Raw genomic sequence first — 17,586 nt, 5'->3', positions numbered from 1 at the left:
TCGGCTAAGCGCATCAGCTGCCTTATTCTCAACCTCAGCTCTATGTTTGAGTACAAAAGTGTACTCCTGTAAGAACTCGATCCAACGAGCATGTCTCGAATTTAGTTTTTTCTGAGAATTTAGAAATCGAAGAGCTTCGTGGTCGGAATAAAGCACGAATTCATGCGGAAGTAAATAATGGCGTGAATAGCATAAAGCTTGGATAACCGCATAAAATTCCTTATTGTAAGTGAAGTACTTTTGCTTAGCATCATTTAGTTTTTCGCTGAAATAGGCAACAGGATGGCGTTCCTGGCTAAGGACACTACCGATCCCAATGCCTGAGGCATCACATTCCACCTCGAAAGCTTTAGAAAAGTCAGGAAGACGCATTACAGGCGCTATTGTCATTTTCTTCTTAATCTCCTCAAAAGCTTTATTTGCTGCCTTACTCCAATGAAAATCTCCTTTCTTCAAGCAAGCAGTGATCGGCGACATGATAGTACTAAAGCCTTGAATGAAACGGCGATAAAAAGTAGCAAGGCCATGAAAGCTACGCACATCATTAATATTTTGTGGTTCCGGCCAATCAACAATTGCCTTGATCTTCTCAGGTCAACGCGGACTCCTTCTGAAGTAACCATAAATCCTAAGAAGATGACTTGATCGACAAGAAAAGAACACTTCTTTCTATTATCATAGAGTTGAGCAGCACGAAGCGTTAGACAGACTTTACGCAAATGGTCCAAATGAAGCTCTTTTGATCGACTATGGGCGAAGCACTTGTGTCATAACACGCATGAAAGTGCTTGGGGCATTTGATAATCCGAAAGGCATTACCAACATTCATACAACCTGTCTTTCGTCTTACAAGCAGTTTTAAGAATTCGGATTTGGTGATGACCACTTTTAAGATCGATCTTAGAGAAAATTGAAGCTCCCGCCATCATATTAAGCATGTCATCAAGTCGTGGAATAGGAAAACGATATTTGATTGTTATTCTATTGATGGCTGATTATCGACACACATACGCCAAGACCCATCCTTCTTTGGCGTGAGCAAGGCAGGCACAGTACAAGGGCTTAGGCTCTTGCGGATGAAACCCTTCATAAGTTTATTTACCTGATGTTGCAGTTTAGCATGTTCTTTGGGGCTCATTCGATAGTGTGGCAAGTTTGGGAGAGACGCTCTAGAGACAAAGTCAATTGCATGTTGGATATCACGTAAAGGAGGCAATTGGTCCGGCAGATCATCCGGGAACACATCTTGAAACTCATTTAGTATAGGAGTAGATTCATCGAATGATGGAGTGAGGGTAGTACTCCCAACTTCACGAGCCACCAAGGCAAACACAATAGAGCCTTGGTTTGCCTCCTTTTCAAATTCTTTAGAATTTATTATGTGCAAACCTTTTTTACTTGGAGCATTTTTCTTGGTATCTTTATTAATTATTTTAGGGCGCATATGATTTATCTTAATCTTTTTGCCTTCAAAATTGAAAGAGCACGAGTTGGAACGTCCAAAAATAGTTACATTATGATCAAATAACCAAGTGTGGCCTAAAATGATATGCCCTACATCCATCGGCACAATGACACACCACACATCTTCTTTATAAGAAAAGAAAGTGATAGGAACGTTAGAAGAGATGACGTTAATACAACTCCCACTATCGATGATGACTTTACAATCTTTAGTCCCACATTTAATGTAAGTGTGGAATATTGTATTCCTTCGCCAATCATCGATCTCCCGGGGTTACGTCAAAGCGCAACGAACGACACCAACAGTATGGTCTCCATAATCACTATCTTCGTCACTATCTTGGACATCATCAGGGTCAGGTTCATAAACTTGTTCATCGAGCTCATTTTCCCCGATAGTGTCATCCTGTTTCCTAAGATAAAGGGCCTTTCGAGGACAGTTTGAGGCCACATGACCAATTTGTTTGCATTTGTAACATCGATGGGGGTCATTAACAGGTGTAGTTTCATGGAGGGGCCCCTTTCCTTTGTCAGGTTGGGCAGGTGCGGCAGTTTGGGTAGTTCTGGTAGGTACCGATGGTGGTGGAGCTTTTACGCCAGCAGGTGCGTAATTGGGAGGGGTGCGCCCAATTGGTCGCCTAGGCAATTGTTGCCTATTAACCATCTCGTAGTTCAACGTAAGATTGTAAACTTGGTCCAAGGAGGTAACCTCCCGGAAAACTAACTCCCTTCGAATGTCGTCGTTAAGGCCACGTTTAAAACGACTCATCCTCTCATCCTCCACAACATTACACCTCAGTATATATTCCTCAAATTGGGAGACATAATCGCTCACAGGTCTATTTCCTTGTTTAAAATTATTCCATTGATCCAAAAGGTCACCAAGATACGAATGTGGCAAATATTTTTCTTTTAATTTTTCTTTCATTTCATGCCAATGAATTTTTCTTTCATTTGGGCAAATCTAACGCGTCGATTTTCTGATAGATCATACGACTCAAAGAAGTGGTCCATCTCACGGAGTCAATCAGTAAATACAGCAGGATTTAAGCGACCGTCAAAAGTTGGGGCATCCACCTTAATATTTTTTATAATTTGATTGTCATGGTTTTGAGATTCTCTAAAGGCGACATTGTCTCTAAACCCCCTATTATTATGAAAATCAAATGTATCTTTACGATAATTTTGCCTATGGGGTTCTCTCTCAGGACCTCTCTCATAGTGAGGGTAGTATGGAGCCTGTCAATTGGTCTCAACATTAGGAGCGGCACGCGTGGCACCCGTGTTGGACATACCGACGTCACTCCTGGTCTCATGTTGGTCACGACCCATCTCAATAGCCTCAAGACGAGCATTGAAGTCGTCCAATCTGATCGTAATGGTTTTCAATGGACTCTTGTAAAAATCGACGAAAATCTTCTATGGTATTGGGTTCCATAACAGACTGGGATGAAGGGTGAGAGACTCTCCTACCACTACGAAGGTTTATATAAAGTGTCTCTACCACTAAAGAAATAAATGCAATAAATGAATGATGATATGCAAGCTAAGAGATCACAGCGAATAATAAGGAAGTAATAACCAGAATAACCTACAGCCACTTATAAAGTTTTCAGTAAGAGCTAGTCAGACTCAGCAGAAAAATTGCAAACCAGTACTACAAGCTCCCGAGATCGAGACGAGGACTGCAGATATGTCAAGACTTTCCCTCTAACCTAGCTAGTTCTACCGTTAATATTAATTGTTTTTTTTATAACAAACAAAAAGAAGTAGGTAGGCAATATCAGGCTCAAGCACTTGTTGAAATAAAATAAATGAATTAAGCAATGTAAATAGGTAGGTAATAGCATGCAATAACATGCAATAACATGTTCAATATGGTTATGATCCACACCAATAGAAAGACAGTTGCTATTTTAAGACTAACAAATAATAATAAAGAAAGGACGGATGTTACCGAATGTCGCACGTCCACTGTAGAGGATGGTCGTGATAACGGTGGCCGGAATTCGACAACAACGGCGATGGCGACGGTTGCAGTAGTAGGGACAGCAGCTGCGGTGGCAGGGAGCTGCAAGAATGGCAGCGATGGCTGCGACGATGCAGTGGCAGGATCGCAGGGGCTACAGCGACGACAGTAGTGGAGCGGCGGCAGCGGTGGAGATGGACTGCGATAGGGGCGGTGGAAGATGACGATGGGTTTGGATTGGGTTGTAGGTAAACAGGTCGGTTTTGGGTAGGTTTCTACAGATTCACTAAGGCTAAAAGATGGGCTAGGTTAGGCTGGTGGGCTTACTTGGTTAGTGGTCTTTGGGTTTTGGAATGAGGAGAGGTTTAGGCTAGTGGGTTAATGGGTTTAGGTTTTGGGTTGGTTGGGATTAAGTTATGAAAGTAGATAAGATTGTGGAAACTAATCCCCAAAATTAAGGGAACTAATTTTCAAAAATTATGAAAACTAATCCCTAAAATTGTGGAAACTAATCCCCAAAATTATGGAAATTAATTCCAAAATTATAGAAACTAATTTCCTAAAATTAAGGAAAGGTAAATAAGAAAAAAATATCTTCTAAATTAATTTTGAAATTTTTGAAATTCGAAATTAAAGATAAAGATGAAACAAATAAACTAAATTTTGGAATTATTATTTTTTCAGAGAGCTCTTTCTTCTTTTTATTTTTAGATAGCTTTTTTTTTTAATTCTAAAACGGGAAAGAAAATCTATTGAATAAAGCTTACTTGTGATTATCTCCTTGTGTGGAGATTTGATGATGGTAATGGTTTATTGTTTTCCTCCTTGAGGGTGATCTCCTCGCGTAACTCGGATCCGGATCCTAATGTTATCGGGCGACGGATCTCATAGCAATCTGGTGTTCGTGGAGCGATTGATCTGACGAAGAAAAGATGAGGTGCTGCGTAGAATCCAGGCGGTGGAGCGTCCATAAACTAGGAAACATTCTGCTCTGATACCAAAGCTGATGCAGGACAATGTCTTGATTGTAGAGTTGAGAAGAAAAAGTAGGGAAAAATAATCAAACCCGTGGAATTCACCAATTGGGGTGTCGGAATTCATCGACGTTGGAATCCATCAACAAACACTCAATAGGCAAAAGCTCTCAAAATATTCATTAACCCATAAAAGATGATTACAAGTCTTTATATAAGCAACATAAAGTAAAAGACAAGACGAAAATAGCCCTAGAAGGTGACTAGCCACAACTCTCATTAAGCCAAAGGGCCACGGGTGCAGCCCTTTTGTGCTTACGAGAATACACGTGACGAAAAGTGGTGTCCTCACTAAGTTTTCTAAAAGTAGAATGTATTGTACATGTTCAATGAAGACCATATAGTGTACTAATATGGAGGAGCTGTATTATACCTTCATTCAGTTAGAAGGTTCTTGAAGGGAAAGACCAAATTAATATTAGAGGAATTAATAAGAAATGCATGTTTAGTGCTTGATTTTTAGCCAAATCCTTGCACTGAATAGTGATGAATGAAGAAAATGCTTCACATCAGTTACACCAAATAGGTTGAATTTAAGTCTTGGCTGTTCTTATTTTGTATGGTTACAATCTTGCTAATAGAAAGTTTTAGATGCTGAATGTCCAATTATTTAATAATCAAGTAATATCGATGTTCTCGTGCTGAGAAAATTTAAGTAGCATTGGTATTAAAACACTTTAAATAACTTTACTTATTTACCTTTTTGATTGTTAGGCTATGGTTTATAAGCTTATAAGATCTTCTTGATTAACTTAATTGCCATCCCAGTTTGCCATCATTCATCTGATTTTTCTGTTATTGCAATTGAACCAGGTAACAGGTGGCGCTGAATATACTGATGACACACCAACACCTCCACATACTTTGCATGCAGCTTTACTCTTAAGCAAAAGGGCTCATGCACGCATATTGTCTATAGATGATTCCTTTGCGAAATCTTCACCTGGTTTTGTAGGTCTCTTTCTGTCAAGAGACATCCCTGGTAGTAATAAAATTGGAACAATTGTTCATGATGAGGAACTTTTTGCTTCAGAAATTGTTACTTGTGTTGGCCAGGTACCAAATTAGCTATTAGATTCAGCGGCTTATTATGTGTTAAATCTGATATAAGAAAATATAATACAATTATCCTTTCTCTCTGCTTTCATTTTCTTCTCATTCTTTTTGTTCTATTCTTTCACAGGTTGTTGGAATTGTTGTTGCAGATACTCATGAAAATGCAAAAGCTGCTTCAGATAAAGTAAATATTGAGTATAAAGACTTGCCTGCAATCCTATCCATTCGAGAAGCTATTAAATCGTGCAGTTTTCATCCAAATACTGAGAGATGCCTTGTAAAAGGAGATGTTAAATGGTGCTTTGATTCAGGCATATGTGACAGAATTGCAGAAGGGGAGGTTCAAGTTGGAGGTCAAGAGCACTTCTATTTGGAGCCTCATAGCAGTCTAGTTTGGACAGTTGATTCTGGAAATGAAGTTCATATGCTTTCTTCTACACAGGCAAGTTCGATTCTTTAGTCTCCTAGTCTTGCATTTAAATGGTTTTCCGATATATAGTAGTTGACATAAGTCTTTAGTATACAATGTCTTCATAACCTCTATCACATGAACTTTCACTATCTCTAGGTGCAAAACTATAACCTTAACTATGGTATGATTTAAATGCTACTGCACACGCATGCTTACAATGCGTGCTGTTTGGTGATGCGCATCTGTGATGGTATTGAAATATTTTGAGAATTTTTTAATCATATATTAGATTATATTTTACTCTTTAGCTCTTTTCTTGGTTAACTGAGTATATCCTTCAAGTTCCCTTGTCATGTATGCTCGCATATTTCTTTTATTTATTTATTTATTTTTATTTAACCTACTGGATGGTCCATAATTATAGAGTTTATTTATGTTAAATCGGTAGCCTGAAATCCCTAATTGATGAACTCAAGGTCCCTAATTATAGAGTTATATTTTTTGATAGTATATTTTGACGTCTTTTGCTTATGAAAGAAAAGAGTGGTAACAAAATAAACAATAGATCCTACTATGTATTCCCACATGTTCCATTAGGAGAATTCCTTTGCTATTTTTAAGGAAAAGGTGTGTGTATTGCATTTGTATTTAATGCCTTCCAATTCTAAATTCTACTAGAAATAATATAACGAATTTGTTACGAGTGAATTCATTAAATTGGTTTATCAATAGTCATAAGTCAGAATACTATTTTGACGCTGCTATAATGAGTCTTTACATTGGTCTTTGGTGGAGGGAGTAAGTTTCTTGAAATGGGAGTTGGATTAGGCTTTTTGACTACGGATGTACGGAAGGGCAGCAATCATAAAGATTGACAAGACAGCAGGTGTGAGAGTGAGGTTTCTTGGATTCTGAAGCGCGTTCCCATCACCGTAAGTATAATTTGGTCCAAGATAAAAGACTAGAGTTCTGTTGATTGATCTTAATTATCTGAGCCTTATATTGGCTTGAGATCTCTTGTTGAGGAAGCCTCTGGTAACTTCCTTTACTTTATTGCTTATTAATGAAAGACTTGCTTTCCTAATGTCTTTGTTCTTCTCTTCTCCTTCCTGCATTAGATCTCTTGTTTTCTTTCTCCTTCACCTCCTCTCTTTTGCTGTTTTCTGCAAATTTCCTGCACAATCAACTGGCCTGAACCTGGAATAACTCTCCTGGTCCAGCCAAATAAAAGTCTTGTCTCCCTTTACTACTAGTTTTTGTTATCGGTACTGTAGATTTCTGGAATCACAATTGCTTCACAAAAGATAATGGAAAGACATGAAAAATTGAAAATACAAACCAAGGTCCTAACTATCAGAAATTGGGATCGGGATCGACCGTCCAAAACAAAAACGATATGTATCGGCCGTCTGTATCGATTTATATTTTAAAATAAAATTTAAAATATATATGAATAATTTATATTTATATCTTATTATAATTATTTTTAAAAATTTTAGAATTTTTCTGTATTCTATCTTATTTTTTCTCTCTTTCTACCACCCACACTCTCTTTCTCATACAAATAAAAAAAATTCTTACTCTCTCCCTCACTAACTCTCTTATATCAAAACTCTCTCCCACTCTCCCACCCTCTTTCTCTCTTATTAATTTTCTCTCCCACTAACTCTCCTTCCCTTCCACTAATTCTCTCTCTTATTAACTCTCTCACTACCTCTCTCTCTCACTACCACTACCACTACCACTACCACTCCCTCACCGACTCCCCTCTTTCTCAATAACACACTCTCTCTCTCCTCTTTCTCCCTTATCGACTCCCTTCTCTTGATCTCTCCTTCTCTGATTCTCTCTCTTCTCTCTCTTTCTCCCACTAATTTTCCCTTTCCCTCACTGATTCCCTTCTCTCTCGGTCTCTCCCTCTCCAATTCTTCTCGAGCAATGCTTCTCTGATGAGCTTCGATGAGATATTTTCTCTTTTTCTCTCTCACTCCCTCCGACGAGCTCCGATGATGTATTTTCTCTTTTTCTCTCACTCCCTATGACAAGTTCTCTTTATCTCTCTCTCTTCTCTCTCTTTGTTTTTTTCTCACTCTTCTCCCTTTCTTTCTCCCTTTCTCTCTCCCAATTTCGGCCAATACGACCAATCTTGACCTGAAATGGACTAGGTATCAGCTGATCCGGTCGATACCAGGCGATTTCAATCCATTTCATCTGATTCCACTCAGGATTGGCTGAAACTTGGAAACATGATACAAATAAAGGCTAGCAGTTGCACGACCAAACTCAGAGAAATTTGAATGCTTCACAAATATAGTCTCTACGACTGTGAATGCAGGATTTGCAAAAACTGCAGTTGATCATAAATATTGCTCAATATCAATGACCGTCAAACAAGTTCTCCTTTTGAAATCAATGGCAATCATCTTCCTCATCCAACAGCTGTTTCCATCAATGGCTGTGAAGGCATGCCACTTGTAGCAACTTCTATGTATGAGCTTTACTAACTTGGCTATATGTAGATCGTTGATTTGAGGTCTCAAATAAGCTGTTACTTGTGAACCTGCTGCTTGTGAACCTGCTGCTTGTATCCTTCAGCGGCCAGTCTGTTAAGTAAATAATAACCCTCAATTGGCCTTACTGTTTTCTGTTGTTGGCCTAGCACTGTGGCCTGCTAAATTTTCATGTTTAGTGAAGTTAAGGATTGTGTGTCACGACATCGTCGGTTGTCCCCGATCACACTTTGATAATAAAATATGAGCTAGGTTAGAAAAGGGTTGTAGTCTCATGGAATCGACTTGCCACGTCTAACATTCTCCCACTTGGCTTACAATCATGGATTATTTTGACCTTCAAAATTATTGATATATATTTTGCATACACATATGCATAAAGAAGACTTTATTCACTGAACCTGATTTATTGTGAAAATAGAATATGTGTGCAATTTTAGAAAGCCATGAGTTGGTGTCTTTATTCCGGGTCAAAGAAAACAAATTAATAAGAACTGTGACAGTTTTAGGGATTATTGTGCTTCCTTTCTCACTTTTCTCATTGGATGTGATGTCATTGATAGGATATGAAGCCATCTATCCTTTACCATCATAAGTAACCTTTTCTTTATCGTATTTAACCCATCATGGATACATTAATGAATTCCTTAACCAAAGAGACTGATTAGACATCATAATTGACTCATTTTAACTCTTGTTCAATGAACATGTGATCATGCCATCATGGGCGACTTTAAGGGATAGGATTACTTAGTAGGGGATCTCGTATAATGGATGAGATTCCATTGACTATGAAACTCCTGTATATGTGGGTTTCTAAAAGATCATATTTAATCTAATGTCACAATAAGTGAGACCCACGTCCACGTTAAAGCCATGTCTAACAGTAACAGCCTGAGTGGCCATCAATCAAGTATTCTTTCATATGAAATTGATTTATGAGAACAAACCTAAATCCCTAAACTGCAGTCAACTAAGACCAATTCCATTAACCATTATTACTATTTTTTTGGCTATTCTGATACGATCACGCCTCTGGCTATGGAGCTCTGATACCAAGCTTGATACGATCACGCCTCTGGCTATGGAGCTCTGATACTAGCTTGATACGATCACGCCTTTTTGGTGAAGGGTCGATCTCTTCCAATTCTTGATCTGGACTAGATCTGGCACGGAACTTTGAAATAAGATCCCGAAATATTCCGCCGTTGGATCGATGTGAAATTTTGATATGTTGTCGCCCTAGAAAAGAGCTTTCCAACAAATCAAGTTTCAGGGGAATCGGAGTTGTGGATCTCGAGATATCGTCCGTTTAGTGGACGAACATCAGGATGCTCTGTTTTGGATTCGTGGATGGAGGCACGAGATCCTAGGTAATGATGGTTGGTGGAGGACCGGCGTTAATGTGGTGGCACCGGTGAAAAGTGATGGTGGAAGGGTTGTGGTTGATGGAAGGATTAGGGCAAGTGTGGGATAGATTGGACGAAGGGGGAGAAGAGGGCCATCCCTAAGGGACTAGGGTGATTAGCCGGACGAGGGAGGTTAGAAGCGGCATCGCCGGGGATTGAGAGAACGGGAGCGAAGAAGACGAAGGAGGTAAGGCAAAACTCAATCTCAATAATCAATAATCAATTTGGTTGCCTACCACATCCTTTTATAGGCTAACCAACAACTCAAATTAACCCTAAAAACACAATTTTCGTCGACCGCGTTCGAACTCGCCCGACCGCGTTCGAACGTACCGAGTTCGCTCTTCTGGATTTGCCAACGCGATGCAGGCGTTCGAACGCGCTTGTCGGTATTTGCGAACGCAATGCAGGCGTTCACAGTGCGAACGCACAGTACATTCTCTTCACCACGTTCACAACTCCGTTCACAAACCGCGTTCGAACTCACTCCACCCGCGTTCGAACTCACTCCACTCGCGTTCGAACGCGACTTACAGAAAACTTATTTTAATGGAAATTAAACACTAAAACATGAAATAAAAACACTCCTAAAGTGAATCCATGCTCGAGACGACGTCGGTGAAGTCCGAATCGTATCATATTCTTTTCTCTCTGTTTCTATCATGAGAGATAGTGTGACTGTGTGAGCTCAGATGATTTCTTTGCAAAAAATTTCTATATGTTCTCTTGGAGTTCTTGATCAAATTTTATGTTCTGTATATTTATAACTTTTAGTTGCAAAATTATTTTTCTATTCTCAGCTTTGTGATTATCATGAATTGCTTCCAAATAGTTTCTGTTCTTGCACTGCCAGTATTCAAATATCACTTGCTCATTGTTGTGTTGCATGTCATTATTATTTATTGCTTTCATAAGTTGCATATGGTCTAGGCCCAACCTTAGACTGTCCTATGCCAAGGTTCCTACTTTCTACTATTGGTGGGACTGCAAATTGAGAATGTCCTGTTTAGGAAACTTTTGTTATATTTTGATGGTGTGAGAACTATGCTGTCACAGTCTTCTTGAGGATAAGTACCATGATACAGAAAAGGGGTCCTTCCAATAGTGAAGTGCTTTACTTACATATTTATTTGTTAGAATCACGGATTCAAGTATCGGCCGATCCCGATCCGTGTCGCTGAAATGGATTGGCCGATATGGCCAATTTAGTCGATCCCCGCTCCGAATTGTCTGAAACAGAAGGCCAATACAATCGATATAACCGATACGCATTGTTTTCTATTTCGAAACTTAGAACCTTGGTTAGATTTAAAAGATCTATGCATATATGCATGTCTTTCTTTTCTTTTTCTTTTTTTGTATTTTTATGTTACTTTGTAGTTTTTCATTTAGGAAAATGATTTGGAATTACTGGATAACCATTATCTCGATGAGAATGGAAAAGCAACTCAGGCATTTCATCAGTATAAGCATCAATCTGGGAGATCATTTTGGTGTTGATAGATGTCCTAAGTCCTAACTAAACATGAGTTTGATATGGAAGGTTGATTGGACGATTAGGATATAGGACATAGCTATGAGCCTATGATGGGAAAAGGCTTAGATAGTGTATGACTAGAAGAGATGGGGGAAGCTTGAACCAATCTTTGAGAGTTCAATAGAATTTTTTTCATATTATAAGGTCTAAAGGATGGATGGTATCAACATCTAGGTACTCTTCTTATGTAGGATTAATGTATTCTTGGGATGTTGACATTATTAGCAGATCTTGTGTTACAAGAATTGGCATGAAGCAGATTTGAGAGTGAGTGGCAAGAAGCTATTAAGAATATGTGGGATAATAATGGTATCCTAGAGATTTGAACTACTGATATGGATAAGTGTAATGGCAGTCAAATTGGCTATTCTTATGTGAGCTTTGTGAATACTAGAGAAATTTTGTTAAAATAGTGTTTGGTTAGTTATGTTATGATGCAAAATTAGTGGTTGCTCATGTACAACAATCATCCTTTTCTTTCTTCTCATTTTCTTTTTTTGGGCAGAAAGTGGGGAAGACCTCAGTTAGGATCGATTAATATAATGAAACAATGCATAATCTAGTGTTATGACGGACGTAAAAGCAAGTTAGGAAAGGACTGGCAGTCTTATGAATTCCTTTTGATGCTAGGGTGATGGACCTCTTTCTTGTTCCACATTCAATCGAGATCAATATTAGGAATGCATATTATGTTATAGCTACTCACTTTAAGATCTTTTTGTTCCTTTATTATGAGAGGATCCACCACATTATGGTAAGAAATGTCTCCCGTCCTGGTTTGATCTCTTTTTGTGTAATATAATGTATTAATTTTGGGAAAAAAAATATACCAAGATTTTAATGCTGCCCAGATTGTTGCATGGGAAGCATGTCTTTTCCCGGTATTGTGTGAGAGGGATTGAAGTAGTGAAAATGGGTTGGTTCAGGTATGAAACAGCCTGAACCGGTATCAAAACTCAATTAACGTAGATTTAATCAGAATTTGAATCTCTTGGGGGACAGGTATGGATAGTTTTTATGATACGATCATGTTCAGATAACTAGCTCGGCTTGGCCGAACCTAAGGTTGGGAAGAGAATGGTGGTGCGTCTATGCGTGGGGTGATGGTGGTAGTTGCGATCAACGATGGCCGTGCCATAGGCACGGACCATGCCGACCACCGGCCGGCACGGCACGTGCCATAATAGAATGAGAGAAAGAGGTAAGGGATACTCACCTTTGCCATTGTAGTCGCTGTCGCCATCGCTCGCCGATCGCTGCCCGCTGCTCGCCGATCGCCGCCCGCCGATTGCTTCGTGCCCTACCCCCTGAGAGAGAAGAGAGAGAGAGAGAGAGGGTTAGAAACTTAAGTTGCGGGTTCGGATCCGGATCCAAACCCGCAACTGATCCGGATCCGGATCCAAACCTGCAACTAATCCAGATCCGAATCCGCAACTCAAGTTTTTAACCCTCCCGATCTCTCTCTCTCTCTCTCTCTCTCTCTCTCTCTCTTGGGGGCTAGGGCACGAAGCGATCGGCGGGCGGCGATCGGCGACGAGGTTGATGGTGAGCGACGATGCATTAGGAGGGGTTCCATGCGGCACCCTCGTGTCACATGCCGGTACGTCGCCGGCACGGCAAGTGCTAAACGGCACGCCCCGTGTCGGTCGGCATGGCCATCCTTGGTTGCGATTAACTGGTAAGGGAGATGATTTATGGATGAAAATAGAGTGGTAATGGTGATAATAAGGTAACTGATGAAAGGAAGAGGAGGGAGAAGGTTGGTCGGCCCAAAGGGACTAGGCAAAACGACCAGATGATGGGGGCTAGAGGATGGTGATGCTAGGTTGGCCGTGGGAGGGAGTTAGGGTTGAGAGAGAGAGAGATAGTAGGGTAAGAGATAATTATCCAATTTGATAATCAAACCCGATGCACTCCACAATGCTTTATAGGTGGCTATTGGTCCCTAACCAGTTTGGCTAACTCAACTTGACTCAAACAAATAACAATAATCAATTAACTAAAATGCAAATATAAAAAAGTAACTCCAAGATGAAGATAAATAGGGATCGAATCCCTTCGACAAGAAGCGGTCATTCTAGTTCAAACCTTATCATTCCACCATGCTTTCGCTGCCTTGTCCTCAAGGTGCGAAATTGGGGAAACGATCTAGTATGTCCGACTCGAGCTCCTAGGTAGACTCGTCTACAGGTCGTTTCAACCACTCAATTAGAATCTTGATCTCCAATTTGGCTCCATGGCGCTTCCTTTATCGACCCAAGACTCGGATTGGTGTAACTGAACTGCTCTCCTCTTTCGGCTCGGGTAAGACCGGACCAACTACTTGATCAGGTCCAATCCATGCCAACTACTTGATCAAGTCCAATTCGGGCCTTGAGAAGGGACCCATGGAACGCTGGGTGAATGTGGGTGTCTGCGAGCAAGGCTAACCTGTGTCAACCATGCCAACTCGTTGCTCGACTCAGAAGGGCCCAAAGTACTTGTAGCCTAACTTCTAGTTTAGGATTGGCCTCAATGTGGACTGCTAATACAATTGAGCTCTGATGAACACCATTTGGCCCACTTTGTACTTGCGCTCGAGACTAATTGATGGACAAGAAGAAATGGAGTCAATACACTTGATCCGTTGCTTCTATCCTTCGCCTTCATCATAGGTCTGCTTTATGTGGTCTTGGGCTGCAGCAAGGTGGGCCTTGAGTCTCCTTAATGTGTCGTCGTGGTTTGCCATCTCTAGATCGACCTCGATTCGATCCACTGTCACAATCGAGTCATAGACGTGAAGCACAAGTGGTGTGTGACAATATACCACCTTGAATGGGCTTATGTCGGTGCTGGAGTGGTGAGCCATGTTGTAAGACCACTTAAGCTACGAAAGAAACTTGACCCAATTCTTGGGTTGGTCCACAACGAAGCAGCACAAATATTTCTCGAGTCCCTAGTTCACCACTTCAGTCTCATCATTGGTTTTCGGGTGGTAAGTTGAATTCGAGTCTAGCCTCGTCCCCTGTAATCCGGACAAACTTGGACAGGAATGCACTCACAAAGATCTAGTCTCTGTCTGATACGTCGGACCGCAGCATCCTGCAGTCAGGCCACGTTCTAGACGATATTTTTTGCCACCTTGGCTGAACACAGATGACCTAGTGCGGTGAAATGCGCATATTTGCTGAACAGATCCTCCACCACGAAAATAACTGACAAGCCCTTAACCTCCGGTAAGCCTTCCACGAAGTTCATTGATACTCCTATATTTGCTCTAGTATAGGTAGTGGCCGCATCAAACTGTTTGGCTTGAGCATTTTTGCCTTGGCTTGCTGGCACACATGGCATTCCTGGACATACTTTTTCATGTCAGCTCTTATGGATGCCCAAGTACAGCTTTGGGACAACCGCTTGAAGGTACGCAACACTCTTAGGCTGGCTATGGGGTGTCATGAAAATTTTTGATCGATGCTCACCGTAGCTCGGCGTTTGTTGACACCAAGATCTGCCCGCGCACAAGGATTAACTAATTGCAGGCCTTATGCTCCGGGTGGTTGGACCAATCGTTCTCTACTTCCTCCATGATCTTGGTTGGCTTTTTGCATTCTCCTTGCTTGCCCTCTACAAATCTGTATAAAAAGAAAAATTTGGTGAAGAGAATGCTGCCAGCTCCACCATATTTGCTTGCCGTGGTAAGGCGTCCGTAGCACGGTTCTTGGTTCCTTGCTTATACAACAGCTCGTAGTCGTATCTGAGGAATTTGGTGACCCATTTTTGTTGCGCTAGCTTGTGCACCTACTGCTTTATGAAGTATGGTAAGCTCCTCTAATCTGTGTGGATGATCAATCGCCGACCAACCAAGTAAGGTCTCCATTTTGGTGACTGTGTGCGAGATTGTGAACATCTGCTCGTAGTTAGATGGCTGTTGTGATAGTTCTGATAAAGCCTTACTCAAATATGCCACGGGCCTTCTTGCATCAGCATTGCACCAATGACGGTCCCGGACGCATCGCACTCCACAACCAAGGTTTTGTTGAAATTGGGTAAATCATGGCAGTTTTTAGCTCTTCAAAGGCTGCCATGGCCTTCTCAGTTCAGATGAACCTTTCCTTGTAGAGTAGGGAGGTCAAGGGACAGCGTCTTGCCGTAGTTGGCTACAAACCATTAGTAATACCTAGTGAGTCCAAGGAATCCTCGTAACTCCCTCCGATTGGTAGAATTCGACCACTCCATGTTCTTGATCTTCCCCTGGTCGACTTCCACTTTCACTGATGAAATGATGTGCCTAAGTATTCCACCCTTGTCTCATCCCACAAGCATTTGCTCATTTTGACCTTGAGTTGATGATGCTGCAAAATGTCGTGCACTTCCCATACATGTTGCAAGTTATCCTCCCATGCTTTGCTGTACACTAGGATATCGTTGAAGAAGCTGAGCACGTACCGATGCAAGAAAGGATGAAAAAGATCATTCATTAGCCCTTGAAAGGTTGCCAGTGCATTAATGAGGCCGAATGGCATCACTTGGAACTCGTAGTGCCATTTGGAACGCCGTTTTATGCATATCTTCGGGGTTCATGCGTATTTGATGGTAGCTCGCCCTCAAATCAAGCTTGTTGAAATAGCCTGACCTTGTAAGTTCATCCAAGAGTTCCTCAATCACCGGTATTGGATATCAATCTTTAACGGTGATCGATTTCAATGCCCGATAGTCGGCGCAAAAGCGTCAACTATCATCATTCTTGCACACCAAGAGAACTGGCGATGAGTAGGCACTCCTACTTAGTTGGATAATGCTTGAGGCGAGCATTTTTGCCACCATCTTGCTGATCTCCTCCTTTTGTACATGAGGGTAGTGATAGGGCTGAACATTGACCAGTTTGGCCCCCGGGACAATGCGGATCTGATGGTCATACCTGTGGGTAGGCGATAGCCCTCATAGCTCCTTAAACATATCAGCGGACTCCTGCAGCAAGTTTTTCATGTCCTTATTAACATCCACAGGTCGTGAAGGCTCTCGATTTGTGGGCGACAATTGCATCAAGTAAACTCGGTCCGTGCTACACGAAAGAGCAATCAAAGGTTGAAATGTGGCACCAGCTTGCTGTTGTGGTAGGTAACCCACCAATCGTACTTGCTTGCCATTCCTTCTAAAGGACAACAAGAGATTTGTGAAGTCGAAAGTCATAAGCCCCAAGCTTTTGAGCCATTTAATCTTCAAGACAATGTCGGCACCATGCAAGTACAATGGATACAAGTCAATGGTGAAGACTTGACCTTGGATCCTCAACTCGATGCACCCACACACGGTACTAGCCCTCAAGGTGTTGTTGTCCCCGATAGTCACGTCAAAACCCTCCGTGGGTTCCGACTTGAGTCCAATTTTTAGTGGCAACCTCCATTAATAAAATTGTTAATCGAACCGGTGTTTATCAAGATTTCTGCCACCGTTCGCTTCACAATGCCACTCATGTGCAAGGTCTTGGGTGTTGTGGTTCCCGAGAATGTATGGAGCGAGATCTCGATCACCATCTCATCCTTAGCTACCCTAACATCTTCCTCGACCTCTGCACTCAGCAGCGTGAGCGCTCTCCCCTTTGTCCAAGCCATTGATGAGCATCAGATTCGGTCGGTTTTGTGCAATGATGCCTCAAAGTGAACTTTTTGTCGCAATGAAACACAACCACTTAGCCCTTCGTTCTTCTATTTGTGCTGGTGTCAAGGCTCGGTCAGGAGGTCGTGGTGGTAGCTTCACGTCACCAGAGGGCCTCAATGGTGCCCATGGAGCCATTGCTGCGGCTGCTGTAGTCCTTAATCTTAGAGAAGGTCATTCGTCTCCATCAGCATCACATCCTCAGAGGGCGTGCACGTTTGTTTGGATCTAAGCTTGCAATTTAGAGATGATGGTGCTCCAGAGTTGCTGGTTGGTCCACCGGGCTTGATATTGACTGCTCACCCTATTGAACTCCTCAAAGAACGCCCTAATGGTTGTCTTTTGAATGCTCTTCGAGAGGAGGGCGTCGAATTCTTCGTAGGTTGATGTATCGATAAGCCTCATGAGCTCGGTGCAGGAATCATCCCATTACTCGAGCTTGCCTTCCCTCCAAGTGGAAGCTAGCCAGCAGCACCTTCTATTCTTTTGGAATATTTTAGTAGAGATATAACTGCTCCACTTGGACTCCGTTGTCATGATACGGGTCATGTCCACCGCCGG

At 41.5% G+C, this 17,586-nt stretch overlaps 1 protein-coding gene across 1 annotated transcript in view; it reads left to right on the top strand.

Moving 5' to 3' along the window:
* LOC140786490 (xanthine dehydrogenase-like) overlaps positions 1–17,586 on the top strand; it is a 52,904-nt gene that overhangs the window by 15,614 nt on the left and 19,704 nt on the right. Inside the window, exons 5-6 of the mRNA XM_073134967.1 lie at positions 5,281–5,523; positions 5,651–5,965. Coding sequence (XP_072991068.1) covers positions 5,281–5,523; positions 5,651–5,965 — 558 coding nt within the window. The remainder of the gene's footprint in view (positions 1–5,280; positions 5,524–5,650; positions 5,966–17,586) is intronic.

Source organism: Typha latifolia, chromosome 4 (assembly GCF_019914945.1).
Source record: "Typha latifolia isolate L0001 chromosome 4, TyphaL0001v2, whole genome shotgun sequence".
NCBI classification, from domain to species: domain Eukaryota; kingdom Viridiplantae; phylum Streptophyta; class Magnoliopsida; order Poales; family Typhaceae; genus Typha; species Typha latifolia.
The sequence above is the reverse complement of the archived record's forward strand: the minus strand, read 5'-3'. Positions and strand labels throughout refer to the sequence as shown.